The sequence below is a fragment of the Eleginops maclovinus genome, chromosome 5, assembly GCF_036324505.1.
Source record: "Eleginops maclovinus isolate JMC-PN-2008 ecotype Puerto Natales chromosome 5, JC_Emac_rtc_rv5, whole genome shotgun sequence".
Lineage (NCBI taxonomy): Eukaryota > Metazoa > Chordata > Actinopteri > Perciformes > Eleginopidae > Eleginops > Eleginops maclovinus.
In genome coordinates, this window is record NC_086353.1 from 9,281,504 (window position 1) to 9,300,487 (window position 18,984).

An 18,984-nucleotide genomic window follows, 5' to 3' on the forward strand; every position below is an offset into this window, starting at 1 on the left:
GTGTGTGTGTGTGTGTGTGTGTGTGTGTGTGTGTGTGTGTGTGTGTGTGTGTGTGTGTGTGTGTGTGTGTGTGCTGAAGGGGCCACAATCTGTCAGTTTAATCCGCTGTCAAAGAGAGGAACAGGAGAGCAGGGGTGCAAAACAGCCTGTCAGTTATGTGTTCATGAGTGAAAACCAGTGTTTGTCTCAATTCATTATGTTTGCAACAACTGTTTCACATCCAAACTATACGTACATGCACAAGAAAGAGACCTGCAGGGGAGAAAATTAAGTGTTAGAACAAGAAACTGTTTGTGTGAGAAGTTTGTGCCCAAACAGCAGATGTTTAGTATCTGCTCATTTTTTTTTAGCAGAGTCAGGGTGTGCTCTCCGTCCTAGAGACAGTGACTCGTATTAATACAATTGCTTGGTGGAACAAAATACAACAGATTGATTAGGCACACATCAGCAAAAATATTTTACCCCTGAAAGTCGCATGATGTTCAGTCACACGAGACGAATTGAGGATGCATCATAAAGCAGAAGCAATAAGTCCCTTTGTGTTTGTGTAATGACATACATAATGCAGCAGTCTAATATAGTGTGTGTTTTGTGTTTGGTTTTCATGTGGTTGGCGGAGGGCTGTACGACGGCACATAATGACAAATGTTTGCAGCTGGATTAGTACTGTGATCCTTCAACAAACATCAGAGAAATAGTTTTGTGTATCTGTCTCCCTGTAGTTCTGTTTGACAGCTGTAGTATATTAGCACAGGGACAGCTGATTTACGATGCTGATGATAACACACTGCAGTCGCACTTCAAACAAAGAGTTCAATGACACTGATCCAGTCACTACGTCTGACTTAATCAGTGACAGCTGGTAGAGGATCTTCTAGGGGGCATTTGAAGGCCTTGTGTTGGCTTTCAGGTATCATTGGCAGGTAATTGATTGATGTGGCAACAACGTTTCTGAGTTCTGCCTGCATGCACCGTTGATACATTCAAAGCGTCTTGAAAAGTGGAAAAACTTTCATAGGAATAAACTTGGCCACACCATCAATGCTGTATCAAATTATCTTTGAATATCCATGGGTTAAGCAGGATAGAAAAATCATTTGGTATAAACAATTGCAAGTAAATCAAACGGACCAATAATATGAAAGGGCAACTTGTCTTAAATACATATTTAAAGAAATGGTTGAAGAGTATAACAGTAAAACACAAAAATTGAGTTCATCTGCTTGAGGAGTGTGTGGGTTGATTGACAGTTGTATCACCATGGCAACAAAACAAACCTTAACAACATTTTTTTCAGATTTCTTCGTTGAGTCTGATATAACTTCCTGTTTGCTGTATAAATTACTTGTTTTGCTAAAAATATTCCACAACCTAACATTTATTGATAATGTTACACTGTATTTGAATAGGTAATAAATATATAGTTAAAAAGTATCTGAAATCTAAATGTACTGCTGGTTAAGGTTGTAAGCATCTTTTATAAAGGACAGCCATCTTTTGTAAAACGAAGTGTACTTGTGCACTTTCATTGGAGGTTATGGTCATGAGTAGTAAAATATCTAAGATGAATTAAAGAGCTTCATTTTGAAGGGTTGTTAAAGGCCTATGGAGGTACAAATATAACAAACAAAAAATGAAGGTATAGTCTCATTCCTACCATGTTCTGACTGACGCTGATACATCACCTAATCCACTAGAAACGTATACAAATAAATATATATGAACTAACCATTAGGTTTTTAGCTTATGTAGATTAAATCTTTTAGCTCTGAAGCAAAAAGCTGATTAGGAAATCAGGTTTTCAAGGGCCAAAGCCAGTGTTCCCCATGGAAAGAATGCAAGATCAGGAGATGCTGTGTCTTGTGTTGTGTTGGACTTTAGCCCTGAAGACTAATATCTGGTAAGGCATCTCAGTAAATAAAGAACCTGTCACTTTGCATGCTTTACAAAGAACCAAGTCAAATACATTGCAAATTAGATCCTACAAAGGGGCCAAGGGAGACGCAATGTAAAGGGGATATTTACGTTGGGAGATACCTGCTTGAGGCAAATTCAAATATTGAGGTTTCCAACAGGAACATGTTATCAAAGGCACACACTGTTGAGCAGGTGAACACAAAGGCTTTAATTTAACATGCAGGTAAGGAAAAAGCTCAGTCCTTCTCATTGCTTTGGAAAATGGATGGTAATAATGCAAAGTATATGGAATTTTTCCCTCCCTTCAGGGACTCATCATGCATTGTACTGTCATTTGCAGTGGCATTTTTAAATGTCACATGTCCACAAGGCACAGGATGTGACTTGACAATGTGGTAAGTGCGAGCTGATGCATGTTGTTTTAGGAGCACCAGGCCACTTTGCATTTCCTGGCATTAGCAAACTATTGAGCTTTAGTGGTTGATTTATGGAATTTCAGTTGGAAATTTAGAGAGAAGAAGGAAGTTTGTACTAGCATGACAAGAATTGTTTCCCTGTCAGCTTTCCAGAGTGACATCATTGTGAAGATTTATGACTATCATGGATGGACAGGTTTTAAAATAACACAGCAGCCATGCAGTCACAGGAAACATTCCTTACTGTGTTATAAGGGCTTTATTTTTGACAATTGTGTCAAAGCCAACAGAATGAACTCTTGAGTTTAGGTCCGGCTGCACTCGTCTCTCACAAAAACAACCTTTGTTTTGTCTCATGCCCCATGCTATCACTATCCATTGTGGGTGAGCGAAGGACGTGACTGTCAGCTGTACCCGAGAGTGGAAGTCTTTGCAAGCACCTACAGTATGCTTTTTTTCATTATAAGGTGAAAGGAAAAGGGAAAATTATAATATTTTTCATATTAAAATCCTGCTACTTTATTTGCAGCCTATAGGATGCAGAAACGTTCATGCATTTCAAAGTCTTTCACAAACCTTGAAGCTCAGTTTTTCATTTTGGCTCCTAATATTTTATTTACTTGGGAGCTGAAAATGTAATTTCTTTTTGTTCTTGTTGTGTTGAGGATTCAATGCCAAAAAAGTCTCACCTGAAATATCACTGTTTCTGTTGGGTTGCAAGAAATATCCAACATGTATTTGTGGATGAATAGCTTCCTGGTTGTAGCCAGTCCTCTTCTATAACAATGGATGATGACGATGTGAGATAAAAGAGATGGAGACATGATTCAAGGCCACATCTCACTGAATTGTGTAACCTGTATAGATATTCCTCGGGTGCTGGGTGTGGAACAGGAGTGATTAGTGCAACATCACATGTCTAACATCACCATGGAGGGGAAATCAAAACATAAAATGAGTTTCATTTTCTCCAAATAGGATAGTAAAGTGTGTGCTCTTCTCATGTTCTCTCAAGTGTTCCTGTTTTTAACAGATTAATAATTCTTTTTTTCACATATAAAACAAGAATTGTGTGACAGAACTTTCTAGTTCCAGTTTTTCTTAAAATAATCCAGAGTATTTCATGAAACATACTGTATTTTCTTTTTATTTACCACAGCATGATACACTTGTGGTTTTATTTTCACTAAAATAAAACCTTACTTCGATTGCCTATTAAGGTTTATTTTGGGTTTGTTGTTTTTGTGTGGGTGTTTTCATGCATGTGTAGGCCTATGAGCAAAGACAAGTCAGAGAAAGTGTGTTTGTCATTATGTGGGGTTAGCAAACAAGTTGACCCAATGATGCTGTATAGAATCATAAATTTACAGTTAACCAGGGGTACAGTATTAATTCATGTGGGTAGAGATTTTTGAAGATTTTAGTCTAGCGCTACCAATAATGTCATTTGTGCCTTTTTATTCTTTGAACTGAATTTTGTTGTGCTCACACAATGACAATATAGTTATTGAATCCTGAATCTTGATTCGTAATCATGTCCTTCCTGGATGTGGCTCACTCACATGGTATGGAACAAGCTATGGTTACAGCCCAATCGACACCCATTTCTGCATTCACATAATATGTCTTAAGAGTTACCACACCCTGTTCATTAGTGTTTAATCCAGCAAGTACAATGGGTTAACATTTAAATGCATGACCAATACTGGTGAGTAAGAGCTCAAACTGGTATTTCTCTGGTAAGAACTATGGGGAAAACAATATAGGTGGAACTATGAAAACACTCGAGAGTTTCCTTGATCCCCTTTTATGTCACGAGAGAAAGAAATATGTGGACAAGCAATGGTGGATTAATGAGTAATGGTGCATAAGTCTCAAAGCAGAAATTCAGGACTATTTCTTTAACTGTTATGTTAGCTGTCATCAGGACTGTAATTGCCAATGTCTTACTGAGCTGCAGTTTTATTTTTCTACTGCAGGAAAATACCCAAAATGCGAAAAGTGTGTAGTCTGCTGCCCTCTAGTGAATAACAACCCAAAACGGGTCTGGATTTTGAATATGTGGACCAAAACACATGACAGTCGACCATGTAATATGACAGCTGCATGGTACCAAAAAAAATAAAAAATTAGTACACATACATTTCCAAATGTACTTTAAAAGAGTGTGTTGTCATTTATTTTGCCAGGAACATTTTCTAGAGATTTAAAACTAGTTTACAAGTGTCCATACCATGACAGCAACATAAGAATGTTGTAAAGTCAACTAACATTTAATATATGAGGACATACAAGCTCATAATAGACAAGGCCAACAAACAAACAAACAACATACATAAATTCAGCTATAGGTAGCATTGGAATAAAACTAATTACAAGTATTGAATTACTGTACTAAATTACAATGTGGAGGTACTTGGTCTTAAGTCACTTAATTTTCGGCTATTTCATTACTTAGATAGTAGGAAAATAGTATACTTTTTATTCTAATACATTAAGTAGACAGATTACTTTAGAGGTTAATATTTTAAATACAAAGCAATAATGATCTTTAGCAACAACACCATCAATGTGATTCCTAATAGACCTATATACTAATGTGATAGGAGCCATTCTGCATACCAAGTAGGCCATGCAACGATACTTCAAAGCTGTAAAGATTAAGTCTTTATGTTTAGTTATTGAACCCTTTATAATTCTCCTGACATTATTTCTTTATGTAGGTTTCTCTTGCAATGAGTAATGAATGAATTGATTCACTATTTCACTCACCTAAAAGATCTAAACTAAGTTCGTTTTTCCTGCAGTGAATTTACATTTTCATTACGTGTAATATTTGGATACGTTTTCTACAGTATATTGTAGGTATCCTGGTGTACCGCTAGGAAAATAAGTCATTGAGCCAACATGTTTTTAAATTGTGTAAAACAATACTGTTTAATAGCATGGTGCTGTTTTACTACGATATGTAAACTCACAGGTGTTTTGGTAGTAAGTGAACAGAGCAACAGTGTGGAGGCAGCCTCTGTGCGGCTGTTGCTGGGAGCTCCGGCCAATCAAAGCCTCAGCGCTCCCATACAAGTACTTTGGGGGCTGGAGAAGCATGACATCATGCACAGCCCCGTCACTCCCTGCGAAAACAAAGAGTAAAACACCTTTATTTCACTACTGCAAACAACAGTCGACGACACACACGTCTGCCCTGTGATACTCCGCGGTCCCACCCATAAAACATACCAGGAATCTGACCCTGGTGCTCCGGTGTGTGCAGCTGAGTCTGGGAGGGGCATCCGTCCGCACGTCCGGGCAATGGCGGATGGGGAAGCCACCTTGTCTGTGGAGTGGGACAGCCGTAATGGGGGCTTAGCAGAATAACATCCCACTTCTGCGTGTGTATTTTCTCTGTTTAGCTTGGTATTCATCTCTCGCCATGGATCCAGAGAAAACGCTGACATTCTGCCTCGGGCTGAAGGCTGAGGAGGTAATACACAGATTTCCTTTGATACACACACACACACACACACACACACACACACACACACACACACACACACACACACACACACACACACACACACACACACACACACACACACACTGCCAACAGCTGGGCTTCAGTTATTCTGCAGAGCAACATGCTTTCCAAGGTCTGTGTTGTTGTTGACAAACAGTGGCCTCAACTTGTTGTGTAACCATCTGTCTTTCATTTTCTTCATCTTGAGATGTTTTATCTGTTGAAATTATGTATCGAAGACAAAGGGGGCATTTTTTATTTTTTTTGCACCACTGCAGCAAATGTTTGGTTTCCAGTAAAGTCTGTCAGGTATGGTTTTAATTTGGGTGTTTGTGCTCAATGGGAAAGCTTACTTTGAGAGCTCTAGGTAATGCAAAAACATTGGATAATATGTTTTAGAAGCATGGGCCCTCAAACGCACAACAGATGTCCTGAATACTAAGGGAATACTTGACATATATATTAAAATGTCCTGTAAGGTCATTACCTCTTAACTAAAAGCTACCACAGAATTCCACGTTTTCTAGGAAATCTATAGGAAAGTTATGAGACGAATATTTATTGATTTGAAAAGCAGTTTGTAACTTGTTGATAACCCCACAATTAGATTTAAGGTGAATTTCTTGTTTCAAACAAAATAGCAGATGCAATCTGCCGTAATGCACCAAAGATTTGATTTTAATTTATGCATGTCATTAAAAGAGCTTTATCTGCCAGACCCTTGTAGCCCCATAAATCTTTGTACAGCTGCTTGTCCAGCAAAATAACAGCACACTGCTGAATCAGGACACTGCTGGCTCAACACTGAGGATGATGTTTCCTTGTTTCAAGTCTGTTATCTGAACACTTGTAGGCTTACACAACTGTATTTATTATTATCTATTTGAAGGCACTCAAGGAGAAAGCTGCTGTATGTTCAGCCATTGTGCCATATAACAAAATATTGATCACAAACCGTCTGACAATTAAAGTCCTGTTGGGAGATTACTATATTATTTCCTTCCTTCATCCTTGGCATCGTGTTCATTACAACATTACGTAATCACGTGTTTTATTGGCATATTCTCACTTTACTGTGACCTCACTAATTTGCACTTTACAGAACTTTGAATGTTTTCTTAAATCCTGCAGCCTTTAGCAGGGCTTTTCAATGTCCCCGCACTCATGATTTGTGGGTTTTCAGGTGGCAGGAAAAGGCGGACAGGTTTTAAGTCATTTAGTATGTTGGTGAAGGTATGTATGTGTGTGTGGTGATACTATGGTAAACCTTGGGACCCCAGGGGTGGAAATCATTTGTGGTGAGTCTGTGGTCTCTGGGGAAGTCTGAATGTTCACTTCACACCCATGTGCAGGTGCTCTGTGCCGTGTGGTGGATTTACCACAGGAACTCCAATCCCTCCTGAAACCCTTGTGATTCTGTCTTTCATAACCCTATAAAAGCTTACTTATGAACCTCCTGAGGTTGAGTTTGACAGTTGAATATGCAGTAGTATGACTTCTCTGCTGGGCTATGCTGAAACTTTTTCCAGCAAAAATGTTATCTATGATTAGTTGTAGCAAAGTTGATAAAGAATAGCTTGTCCTGAACAGTTGCTAGTCAGTAGATATGTCACTGACATACCAGGACTTTGCTCAGGATTGTATTTCACCCTTTCTTTGAACATATAGTTTGTTTTTAAATTGTAATTGTGCCTCTTTATGAATATGTCATGAATGCAAAGTTGTGGTCAGTACTTGTATAACCAGCTTTGAGCACTTTGGCTTGTGTTATATAAGTTTCAATGAGTTTGAAAGAACATGTGTATATTTCTCAAAGAGAGACATCAACAAAATGTAATTTAGGTACAAAACCTAGATGCACTGCCTGTGGACATCATGGGTTCATGGTCACATGTCGCTGCCAGCATCCACATCACTTTTCTGCAGAAGAATCATTCTCAGTTCGTCCCATGCTCCACCTTCTTGTCCTTGCTCTTTCACCACAATGGCATGCAATGTTATGCCAACATAAATCTGTAGATGCATCAGGTGTTGCTGATGAACAGTTGTATATGATATACTTGATCAAATGTGATTGTCTGTAGGCAAACTAACAGCTACTATTGTCATTTAAACAGCCTCAGGGCAGTGTGTGGAGTTAGCTGCGTGTCTCATTTGGCTAATTTTCATTTTTGACTTTGTAAAAAGACCATAGTTGTAACTCAGAGCCTGTGGCGCTTTGTGTGCATGTGTGCATGAACACACACTTACTGCAGCCAACATTGTTCCCTATGCTGACTACATAACCAGCAGGCGGTTGTTAACAAAAGCATCAGTGATATGGTTGCAGCCCCCAGTGTGTTACATTGTTTCTGGTGGTGGCCCGGCCCCACATCCAGCTGCACACACACAGGGATGAATTCCTTTTACTCACCGTGGACAGATGCGCGAGTGACACAGAACTTTTTTCAATATGTACCGGATTGCACTAGGTGAATGCACATGTAGTATTTATTTCCTTTGTAGATAGTATGCAGACTCAAGTCATAATATATGTATTCATTCGTTTTACTAAAGGAAGGTCAGCCTGTGTGATTTTTATAGGTGTCATTTCCGGCTGAGATGCTTCATCTGTCAAAATAACCTCACGAGGAAAGCTGATACTCTTTTAGAAGGACCAGATGCTTCATACAGTATGTGACTGCTTTTACTTTAAGAATGCCTTGTCAATCAACACATATATATTATTTTGATAACTTAATTATTATTTAATGCTTTTATCAAGTTTTTTGTTTTTCTTGCTTTTACATACATGAATATCTTCGGGCCTCTATATCGTTTTTGCAAATTGAACTTGTCACCTTGAGCTTTGGAAATGCTGTTGCTGCTTTTCTCTGTTTTCTGACAGTTTTTAGACAGAGTATAGAGAATTGAAATCCTCAGTCTTAGAGCTGCAGCTATTGCATGTAGTATATGTGTGTGTGTTTGAAAGAGAAAGGGAGAGTGTCTGGGAATTGGTGCCATCTGTCTGCTACCTCGGCTCACAGAGGAGAAATAGGTTTTGTTAAAAAGCCTTTGACCTTCCCAGCTCCTTGAGGAGCCGAGTGTTAGGTAACCTGCGTATGGAAACTGCTTTTAGTGGCCTTTTTTCCCCCGATGCCTTACTAGAATGACAGCACAATATAATGGGTTGTTTGTGCCCTTGTCAGTAATCATGTAGTGCTGATCTTTGTATCTAACATCATATTATTTCTCTCTGTTTGGCTCGTTTTTAACCATTGTCTCTCTGTCTTTTTACAGATGACCATGTCCCTGCAGGGGCTGGATGGGACTGAAGCTGCTACGGTAGGGAGCGTGACCTTCAACCACAACTAAACATTTCATACACTAGATAATATAAAACATTGTCCACACATGAGTAAAAAAAGCCTCCAAGCGTAACCACAGTGGTTGCTATGGCAAAGAATAATTATTTGTTAGCACTTCTCATCCTCATATGTGGTAACTATGTACATAACCGATATAGCAACCTGTTCTTGCAGCATTATTACTGTAGCGTCTGAGCTCATCTAGACTCTTCTCCCCATGTATTGAAATGTGCCAGCTTTTTATGATGTGTCTAAAATGTAATATTGAAAGTATAGATTGGCTTCAGATCTTCTCTCCTTAGTGTTAGGGAATAGTTTACTCAGCAAGGGCCTGCTAATTGACAAGATGTAACATTTAAATTCACAAAGGTCTTTCAATTTCTCTAGGTGCCTGTTTCTCAGAAGGAGCCTGACATGCGCACAGTGAATAAGGTGTGAGGTGTTTTTTATATTTAACCACAACCTGTAGCGATAAAACAAAAATACTGTTATCTCACAAAACCATCTTAAGGCTGAAGTAATTAATATTTCCATGCGAAAAATTCATTATATGTATAATGTGAAAGGGGTCTCTAGAGAACTATCAGCCACCATGAAGCATTAAGGCATCATGTAACAACTGAGTCAACTCAGGCTCATGTCAACAGGGTTTCAAACTAACACAGGCAGCTTTATTCATCAAAAGCCTCTGGGACCAGTATCACAAAGATATTTTAGGCTTGTTTGTTGCGTTAGGCAAGTCCCTTTTCACCAGAATTCATTGTACCGTTGTCTTGCTTGATATAGTCCAGACAAAATCTAACGGCTGACTATTTCTGACATCTAAGCCATAGATAAAGTCTGTCTTTGTGAAACCGAAGATGCCACTGTACACTGCACACACAACATTTGTGATTATCTTGTGAACCTAGTCGAGATTTAAGCTGCTTAAGAGACATATATTACCCATATGAGTTGGTGGAGGTCAAAACAGAGCTACAATAAAGATGTAGTCTGTATTGGACTTATTTATCAGGTGAGCATGGTCATGAAATGAATGCTAATGTTACTCTAACACGTCGTCCACAGTATAGTTATAATGTGACCGTATATACAGCTTGTTGTGGCATCTCGGCCAAAAAAGTCATGTTAAAGATCTACCCTCTTTGATGGTCTTCATGAGGAGATGGAGTTTTCTCAGTTGTCACAAAGATGGCTTGCTTGTCATAATTTAAGTAACAATAATAATAAGTAAGGACATTTTTGTTAGGTGATAACGTGGTTATATAAAGTTGAGATTGTAACCCCTGTGCCTGATTAAAGATGGAGTAAGATGCTCATACTTTTCAAAAGGAAACCATCGATACACCAACTGTTGAACTTTAGCTCTGCAGAAACATTATTGTCTCTGTGGTGATCTGTAATGCCGTGTTTTGTCCACTAGGTGGTAAAACATCACGGAGGCTCAGGTAGCCAGGCTGGTGTCAGTCCCAAGTACTGTCCAGGGGTCAACAACAACCCAGGCTACCTGTGTGAAACAGGGCACTGCTGCGGAGAGACGGGCTGCTGCACTTACTATTATGAACTCTGGTGTGAGTCACCTGACTTGCTTCTTCTCTACTGTGTTACTGTAACAAGGTCATCGATGCTAAGGCTTGACTCTGTCACATGCATTATTGAGTCCTGCCAGGACGTGTTTAGTAAACCCTCTGCACACAAAACAATCATTTTTTAAATTTGCATTGCTATAACATGCACTAAGAGCAGGTTTTAAAAGTACTTTGACTTACCTGGTAATTAGATTTCTGCAGCCTTGACTGGATGTATCAAACCAGAATATGCAGACAAAATGTCCATGAAATAACCTCAGAGGAAATGTTGTCCAAATAATTTATTTCATGTCTTATTTTCAAAGTAATTCAGAGTTTCTTCATGAGTCAACCAGACAGTGTTAACATTTATAACATCTCTCTTGCACAGAACAATTGTAATGATATAATTGTCTTCCTATGTGTGTCTCTTACAATGTCAATATTGAATTACTGTTCAACAAATTACTTCGAGCTTTTCCCTTCACCCTGCACATTAACTTTGGTTGTCATTAGCATGTCATTGGTCTTAACTTCTATCTAAAATGCTGCCAGAGTTCAAGAAATAAACACTAGGAGGCACCAAACAACAATGTTGGGCTGCATGTTGCAATGCTCTGTAGTTTAATCTGATCATTATAATCAGATCACAGTATCAAATATTTGGACATTTACAGATAAAGTTAAGGGTTATGTGATAAGTATGTTGACATCAAAGGATTTGTACTTCACTCCCCTGCAGTGGGCTACTTAAAACCACTGAATGTATAAGTAGTATCTATGTAGGAAATTTTACTTTTGTAAAATATTCATATTAATTATAAATATCATGGTCAAATGAATTCAAACAAAGCAAGGACAGTTATCATAAATCTTAAGATCTTCTTTGGAAAGTTTACAATAGTAATGTAAAACATAAAGGATTTTTAAACCATTACTGTCGCCTCTTATGTGAGTAAATCTGAGATGCAATTTCAATTAGCAGAACAAATAATTTGTTATATTCATAATGATGTTTGATTATTGTTTGGTTCCCGTCGTGTGCAGGGTTCTGGCTGCTGTGGACGATGCTGATCCTCTTCAGCTGTTTCTGTGCTTACCGCCACCGCCGCGCGAAGCTGAGGATCCAACAGCAGCAGAGACAGAGGGAGATCAATCTGATCGCCTACAACGGAGCCAGCAACTACCCTTCGTCTATGCTGGACCTCAGTAGGTGTATTCATGTTATTTCATTCATATTATTATTATTTTTAGATAGTGTAGATCTGCTGTCAGGGAAGCTGCAGTGCCTTTTAAAATCCATGCTGCAAAAAAAAAAGTTTAAAAAAAAATTAAGTCATGTGATTTTGATGAGCAGCTGGCCACTGTGGTTTTAGGCAAACAACTCAATATTTATAGTGCATTTCTTCGTTCGTTTGTTTTAATTTTGGGGGCGAGTTAGTTATGTTTATAGGAGTTAGTTATGTTATAGGAGATTGACTTAAAGTGCCCATGTTAAAAAAGGAAGCATGTGAGATGTTTCTCATTGGTGTTTTCTAAATTGTTTTTGGTCACTAAGGAGGTATGGATCCACAGGCAGTACTTGTTAGTAAGTTACACTCATTGTTGTTGTCTGTTCATGTGGTTTTTGTAAGATAAATATTAAAAGCTGTCTCTCCAGTCTTTTAGTAGACTTCATATTTGATCTGATATGTGACATTTCTTTTGTCTCAGGTTTTCTGGCATCCTTCAAGTTGCCCTCCTACGAGGAGGTGGCTGCTCAGCCCTGCACACCTCCTCCGCCTTACAGCTCCGTCTTCGCCCTGCAAGGAGGTACCATGGGGGGTCCTAGCTCCTCTTATCCTCATTATCACCACCACCGTCACCCCTGCCCTCCCTATCTGGGCCCCGGTCCCGGTACCGGTACCGGTGGCCTGACTTCCTCCCAGAGCTCTGACAACTACACCAGCTGCTCCTGCGAGTCGTGCTCCCTCACCTCCCCCTCCAGCACCTCCTTCTCTCTCCAGGTGACAGACGAGACATACAACAGCAGCCACTTCTCCACACCCAGTGAAGCAGGGTGCGACTGTGCCGTCATGCCGAGGCTGGGTGCCAACTTCACTCCGACTTCTTCCCCGACACCTCCTTCACAAGCTCCACCTGATGTTATACCTGCCGCCGCTCCAGATGTCATACCCGTGCAAAGACGGTCCCCTAACGGCAGTGAAGGGGTCCTTCCTCCAGCTCTCTCTCTTCCTTTACACTCTCGTCCTTCACACCCTTCTCGCCTCCCACTTTCTCCCCTCATCCTGTTATCTTCCCTCCCTCCCGGTCAAGTCCATCCTCTCGTCTTCTCAGACCCACTTGGAGCCATTCAGAGAAGCAAAGAAGAAGAGGTCCTGCCTCGTGGTCCAATTCTCAGGCCCACTCTGTCCCCCCCTAAACCGTGTCTCTTCGCTTCAAATGTTGCTGTCTTAACACATTACAACAACAACAACAAAGAGGAGCAAAAACGAGAGGAGGAGGAAGAGGAAGAAGAAGAGGACGAGGAAGATCATTTCCGGCATCGAAGGCTAACGGGTGACTCGGGCATCGAGGTATGTCGTTGTCACGTGAAGAGAGAAGAGCAAGAGGAGGAGGAACTGCAGAAAGGGCTTTTTGGGAAAGGTGGAAAAGAGGCTTTGCAGGAAGAGGAGAGGGCAGACGTGCTGCATGACAGCATGGACTGCTCCCTGAGAGCGAAGGCTGCAGCTCACTCACCACTATCTGACGACTGCGCTGAACAGTGTGGCCACGTCTCTTCATCCTCGAGAATCATCAAGAAGAAGGGCGAGGCCATCATCACTGTGCAGTCCTCGTAAGCTGACAGTCTCGGAGATGTGGTCCAAAAGAGGAAAGAGTGAGATGATAATGCTTGATAGCATCTTCATGGATCAAGACTAGTAGGTGAAAAGTCACTGAAGAAAAGTCTTGCAGGTTTAACTTAAATGGTTGGAGACAGGATGAGAAATGAAACCTCTTTAAATGAGAAACTCCAAGGGAAGCCGACACCTGAAAACCCTTTTTTAAGTTTATTTATTCTCTGAAGTGATGAAAAATCTTAAATAATCACTATTTTCCCATCTCCATTTTTCTAGTGGCTCAGTGTGATATCCCTATGTCCCTTTACTGTTTGCATTTCATCTTTTATTCTCTGCATGATGCAACACTGATAAAAAAATATTTTAGTTCCTTAGAAAACAACATGGCTAATAGTCAGTGGTTCCCAGCCTGGTGGTCAGAAACCCCCCAAGACGTGTCCCCAAGTGTCTTGCGATTAACAGTGTAAGAAAGTAGGAACTCATTATCATACATAAACTACATGATGACGCTCCTCTAATCTTTTTTATGTGAAACTATTAATAGTTTTATGGCGATTTAAAGTTGTTCAAATAAAACAATCGAGAGGCGAAAATCAATCTTTAAAGGGCCTGTTTTGAAAGTCTTGGCGTATGCAATGTGTGAGGGGGCCACACATTAATATTGCTTTATTTTAAGGGTTTACACAAAACTATGGATGGGAACCCCTGCCTGAAAACCGTATAACTCAAATCATCCAGACAGCAATGAGGAAGATCAACTTACATTGTTTTAAATTGAACAAATGATATTGTAGGAGTTTATGAAGTTAAATCACTCACCAATTTATTTTCAAGACCAGCTCTAACTAATTGTGTCTCTTGATCCTGTTGTATAATCTTAATTCACTGGATCCTATCTTTGAAGGAGGTTCACAACTATTGAACAAAGTTTGAGGTTTTGGTGAAATATAGTGACCTTTTTAGTTGTAAGGTGATTTTGTTTGCTTTCACCAGCCTACTTCCCTCTATTTTAGAGGAAATAAGAAGGGAACCATTATGACTGAATTGTGAAGGGTGTGTTTTAATACATTGTGTCTTATGTTGCTCCCAATAGGAAAGGGGTGCCAACTTTAATTATAACGTGTGGGTGGCAAAGCTTTACAATGGTATTGTATTGTTGTTTCAGACTGTTACATGATTAGACTGTATAATGAACTGACTGTTTGACTTTGGAATTAATGTTGTTAAACATGTTTTCCTGGATGGTCGTTGCCATTTTTTTTTTTGCTAGGCAACGTAAATTTGATCCCTCCATAGGCGGACTGTTGGGCTTTTATGAGGCAAAAACTTTAAGCCTAGTCTCCTCACTGTTACTGAATGTAAAAGGTTATGCATCGCAACAAAAACAAACATTTAAATTGTTTACGGATCATTTTTATAGCATGCAGCTTGACTGAAAACCCTCTGGTAAAGTGTCCTAAACTGCAGTAAGGAAATACAATATGCCAGGTGTGGGGTTTTAAATAATTTGCCGATTGTAATGTCGGTCGAGGCAAGAAATGATTATGGGATATCAAAGGTGTAAATGTACGAGGTTAAGGGTTTAAAGTGAGAGTAATGCCTCTTTTATTGTTGCTGTGGCTAAAACTTGGTCACTCCTGAGAAATGGGCTGCTTTTCTCTTAATGTATCCTGGCTGATCCTTTTTTTGTATGTAAGATCATTTGTCAGTTGCACATTGTGTGTCAGTAGAGAATAGCCTTAGTGTGAGGTTGAAACTTGTGATAGATGCTCTTGCCTGCTAGGATTGTGTGAAACCAGATGATCTTAGCAGTGGGAATAGCACAAATGTACTCTTGTAATTAATTCTCAGTGCAAAGTGTACTAAAGCATAGAACAACATTTAGAAAAGCGAGAACGTCTCCATCACATTTTTGTAAATGTTTGTCTCGCTTTAGTCATTATGAGACAAATGTGTAGTTCAATGACTAGACTTCACTTCATTGTGTCCTTGGCTCAGTGCAAAGCCACCTTAAATGTCTAAAGTCGAAGGCAAAGCTTTCAACTCATTTATGGTTCTACAGAGTGAAAACATTGCCTAGGTTCAGCTCAATATGACCTTTATTTGTCACAGACTAATCTTGTTTGTATATTGAGTCTAAGCATGTTTTGGTTTGTTATGAAGGTCATTTTAACATCCTCTGATCATCTCTGTTGAAAGCTCTTCTGCGATGACTCAGAGGTGTGTCTCAGAGGTGAAGGATGGTCTGACGGAGACTGTTCCCCCCTCTGAACATTTCAATATGAAATCCTTCTGGTGGCTATGGTACATTTTTTGGCTATAGACTGGACAGTTTTTATTTTGTGATAAGCTCTAATGTGCGTTTATCAAAGTATATGGTGCCTAGATGAAAATAGACTTTCTGTAAGGCATTTTTATAGTTTCCTGCTGCTATGCGAGTGTATATGTGTTTTATGTAAATTGTAAAGTCGTACATCAAATGGGCAAACATTTTCTAGCAGTGCTTAGCGGTCTCTTTATAAAATACACAGTACAAAGTACATGTGAGACTTGCAAAAATAGTATTTAGCAATAGTATTCACACTTTATTCCTTACTCTAGTTAATGCTGGTTGATAGGAAATTAACTGTTGTGAAAAAGACATTTACCTCTTTATTACTGATCCGTGAGCTGTTCTGGGCAGAGGCCTTTGATTGTACATGACTCTGCATTTTAATGCCTTGGCTTAAGGTTCCTCCCAAGTGCAAACAGAGATTATCTGGTTTTTCCTAGGCCCAGTTGTGCCTGTCGTGTATACTCATTATGTTGGGGTCACAGAGCTAAGCATCTGTGTTTCTTAAAAATATATTTGATGACGTTATTTCAAGAATCCCCTAAAATTAGATAAAGGTTTGAAGACATTTCTCAAATGCAAGTCTTGTTTTCCTAATCCACACAAAGACGGCAGCTGTACAATAATGTATGCCCTTGCTTCATGTGCAACGTGGACCAAAATTCACTTGTTTTTTTTAGCTGTTAAATTTTCTATATTGATGTTACTTTCTATTTTTCATATATAGTATATAATTTATTTGGTCTTTGGCCCATATGCAACATGGCCAAAGAGGTAAAGTCAGTATAAAGGCACAAAGAAAGTCAATATACATAAATATTTACAACCATTTGTGAGCATTGGGATTTAGGGGAAGTGGAAAGTGTGTCTTAATTCCCGTCGATGGCGATTTGTGTGTGTCAATTTTACATTGCTCAACCAAACGATGAAATATTATGTTATGAAAATTCTAAATAATTAGAATGGCTTGTCAAATATGACGTGGTTTAAATCAGCTAGGTCGGGTTTTAAACAGTACAAGCTTGTCTGTGCTTAAAAAGTAGAAAGGAAGGACTTTAACGTTGTCAAAATTACTTTTCTTTTTTAAATTGTATATGCAGAACTCTGGATCTGGTTTTAGACATAAAAAAAGAAAACACCTTATTTATATATTCTTATTGTGTCATACTCATAAATTGGAAATAGAGTTGAAATTCAGGAAAAGATAAAAGAAAAGTACCTTTTTATTTTACAACAGATTGATAAAGGCATCCTTGTTTGATTTGATCAGTGTTGTCATGTTGTTAAATGAATTTTAGGTATTTCTTGTTCAAACGGATGTTTAGCTCTGTATCTCGAATGTAATTGTAAGAAACAAGAGGCACAACCAGAGGCTACTTGGATCCCAGCTCTGATTTGACGTTGAAGCCAAACTGTCCTGATTTCAGTGTATATAGAACTATTTTGATTTACTTTCCTTGTCAGAAGCTAGTATGTACAAACAAAATGCCCAAACTCTACCCTCATTGCCACTGAAGGCCAAGGCCTGATATAAGACTGTTACCTCGCTGAGTTTTGACTGCAAAGGACTGTTTACTTCAACTTATCAAGATAGTATTTACTCTATATTTGTACTGACTTTATTTTGTGATGCCGAGAATTGAAAAATTGAAATTGAAGAGCTCATGTTGGTACGGCTGAAATGCTGTTTTGCCTGGAAAAAACAAAAATATAAGTCTCTGTTAATTCAGGATTACTCAAGACTGTTTGCCCCCGGGAAAGTGTTCTCCTCTTTTACTCCTGCAGCTACAAGACAGCAGGATTTTTAGAAGTATCTCTATGTGATTGTATGTGGATTAGTTCAGATAAATATTGCTACAACATGTGGTGTTCTTTGAGGGTATCCTTGTGCAATTCTACCTGCGGCTCTACAGTGTGTTGTACGCATGTGTGAGAGAGTTATCGTTGGCCGTGTTGCTGTGCTGTTTAAATCATCGTTGCTTATTATGAGGCCAATTTGATTGTTGTTGGTATTTGTTAACATGATATTTGTCAATATAAATATCCAAACATGTTTGTGTCATCATGAATATCAAGTTGATTTTGTATATTGGTGTATAGCATAGATATTTCTGATGCTTACTCTGATGTAAAATCCAAACTAGCAGATTCTGTCATATCTTTAGATATTTGTTTGGTTGCACATTGTCCTGGTGCTGTTTTTCCCCAGAAGGCGCAGTATTTCATTTTCTTCAATTCGAGGTTTTTAAATTGATGCTCTACCTTGTTGAATACAGACATCTGCGCTAATTTATTCAGCAAAACTGTGGATTTTGTGTCAAAAATAAATGCTTCAAAATGCTAACAAATGCATGTCTGTGGTTTTGTAAATATACACATCTCTAGTTGTAGTTGCCTGAGGTATAAGCAGTACTCTGCTTTGAAATAAAGAAAATGCACTAACTTCTTTCAGCAGGGAATGAGCTAAAAACACCCACTCATAAGTGGCTGTCCCTGTGACTCAGGATGAATCATCAAGCTGCACTTACATAGAACGATTCCTCTTTTCAGGAGTAACTGCAACAAAAAAAGGGTTTAAAATGTGTGATTGTGTGTTACAGCTGTCCATCAGAGATGTCAAATGCAGCATGCAGTGTTACAACATCTGCAGTCTCTTGTTGCTAGACATAGTTGTAATATGTGAAATACTGACAAGACCTGTCTGTTGGCATTGCTCCTCTCACCCTGATGAGAGGAGAGGAGAGGAGTCCAAGAACTTTGTGTCCAATTTTACGGCATTTTTCTTACAAGCCTGGTATATTTTTGGTCTTAACTCTCTCGTCATAGATACTACATATTCTGAGGCAGATGAAAGGAGGCCCCAGTTGCTCCTGAGGAGGGAACATAATACCAAGGGCTCCTAAATGCTGATAAGTCTTTTTTGGCTCCATCTGGTGGTGTGAATTCGGAAGACATAAATACCTCCAATGTGATTTACAAGATGTTTTTATGTTCAGCAATTACCTTTATTACTCCCCCATCACAAATTCGTCCTCTAGTATTTTTCCTCT

General features: G+C 39.0%; 1 protein-coding gene across 2 annotated transcripts; it reads left to right on the forward strand.

Moving 5' to 3' along the window:
* The first annotated feature begins 5,459 nt into the window (after positions 1-5,459).
* On the forward strand, positions 5,460-18,282 carry LOC134865005 (proline-, glutamic acid- and leucine-rich protein 1-like). 2 transcript variants are annotated; one of them, XM_063884385.1, is made up of 6 exons: positions 5,461-5,814; positions 9,127-9,171; positions 9,582-9,626; positions 10,618-10,765; positions 11,810-11,971; positions 12,476-18,282. In XM_063884385.1, exons 1-6 carry the CDS (start codon positions 5,764-5,766, stop codon positions 13,600-13,602), a joined length of 1,578 nt encoding a protein of 525 aa, XP_063740455.1. In that variant the 5' UTR covers positions 5,461-5,763; the 3' UTR covers positions 13,603-18,282. The 2 variants fall into 2 exon arrangements, with proteins under 2 accessions (XP_063740456.1, XP_063740455.1); XM_063884386.1 differs by lacking the exons at positions 9,582-9,626; positions 10,618-10,765 and having other exon boundaries at positions 5,460-5,814.
* Positions 18,283-18,984: the final 702 nt, after the last annotated feature.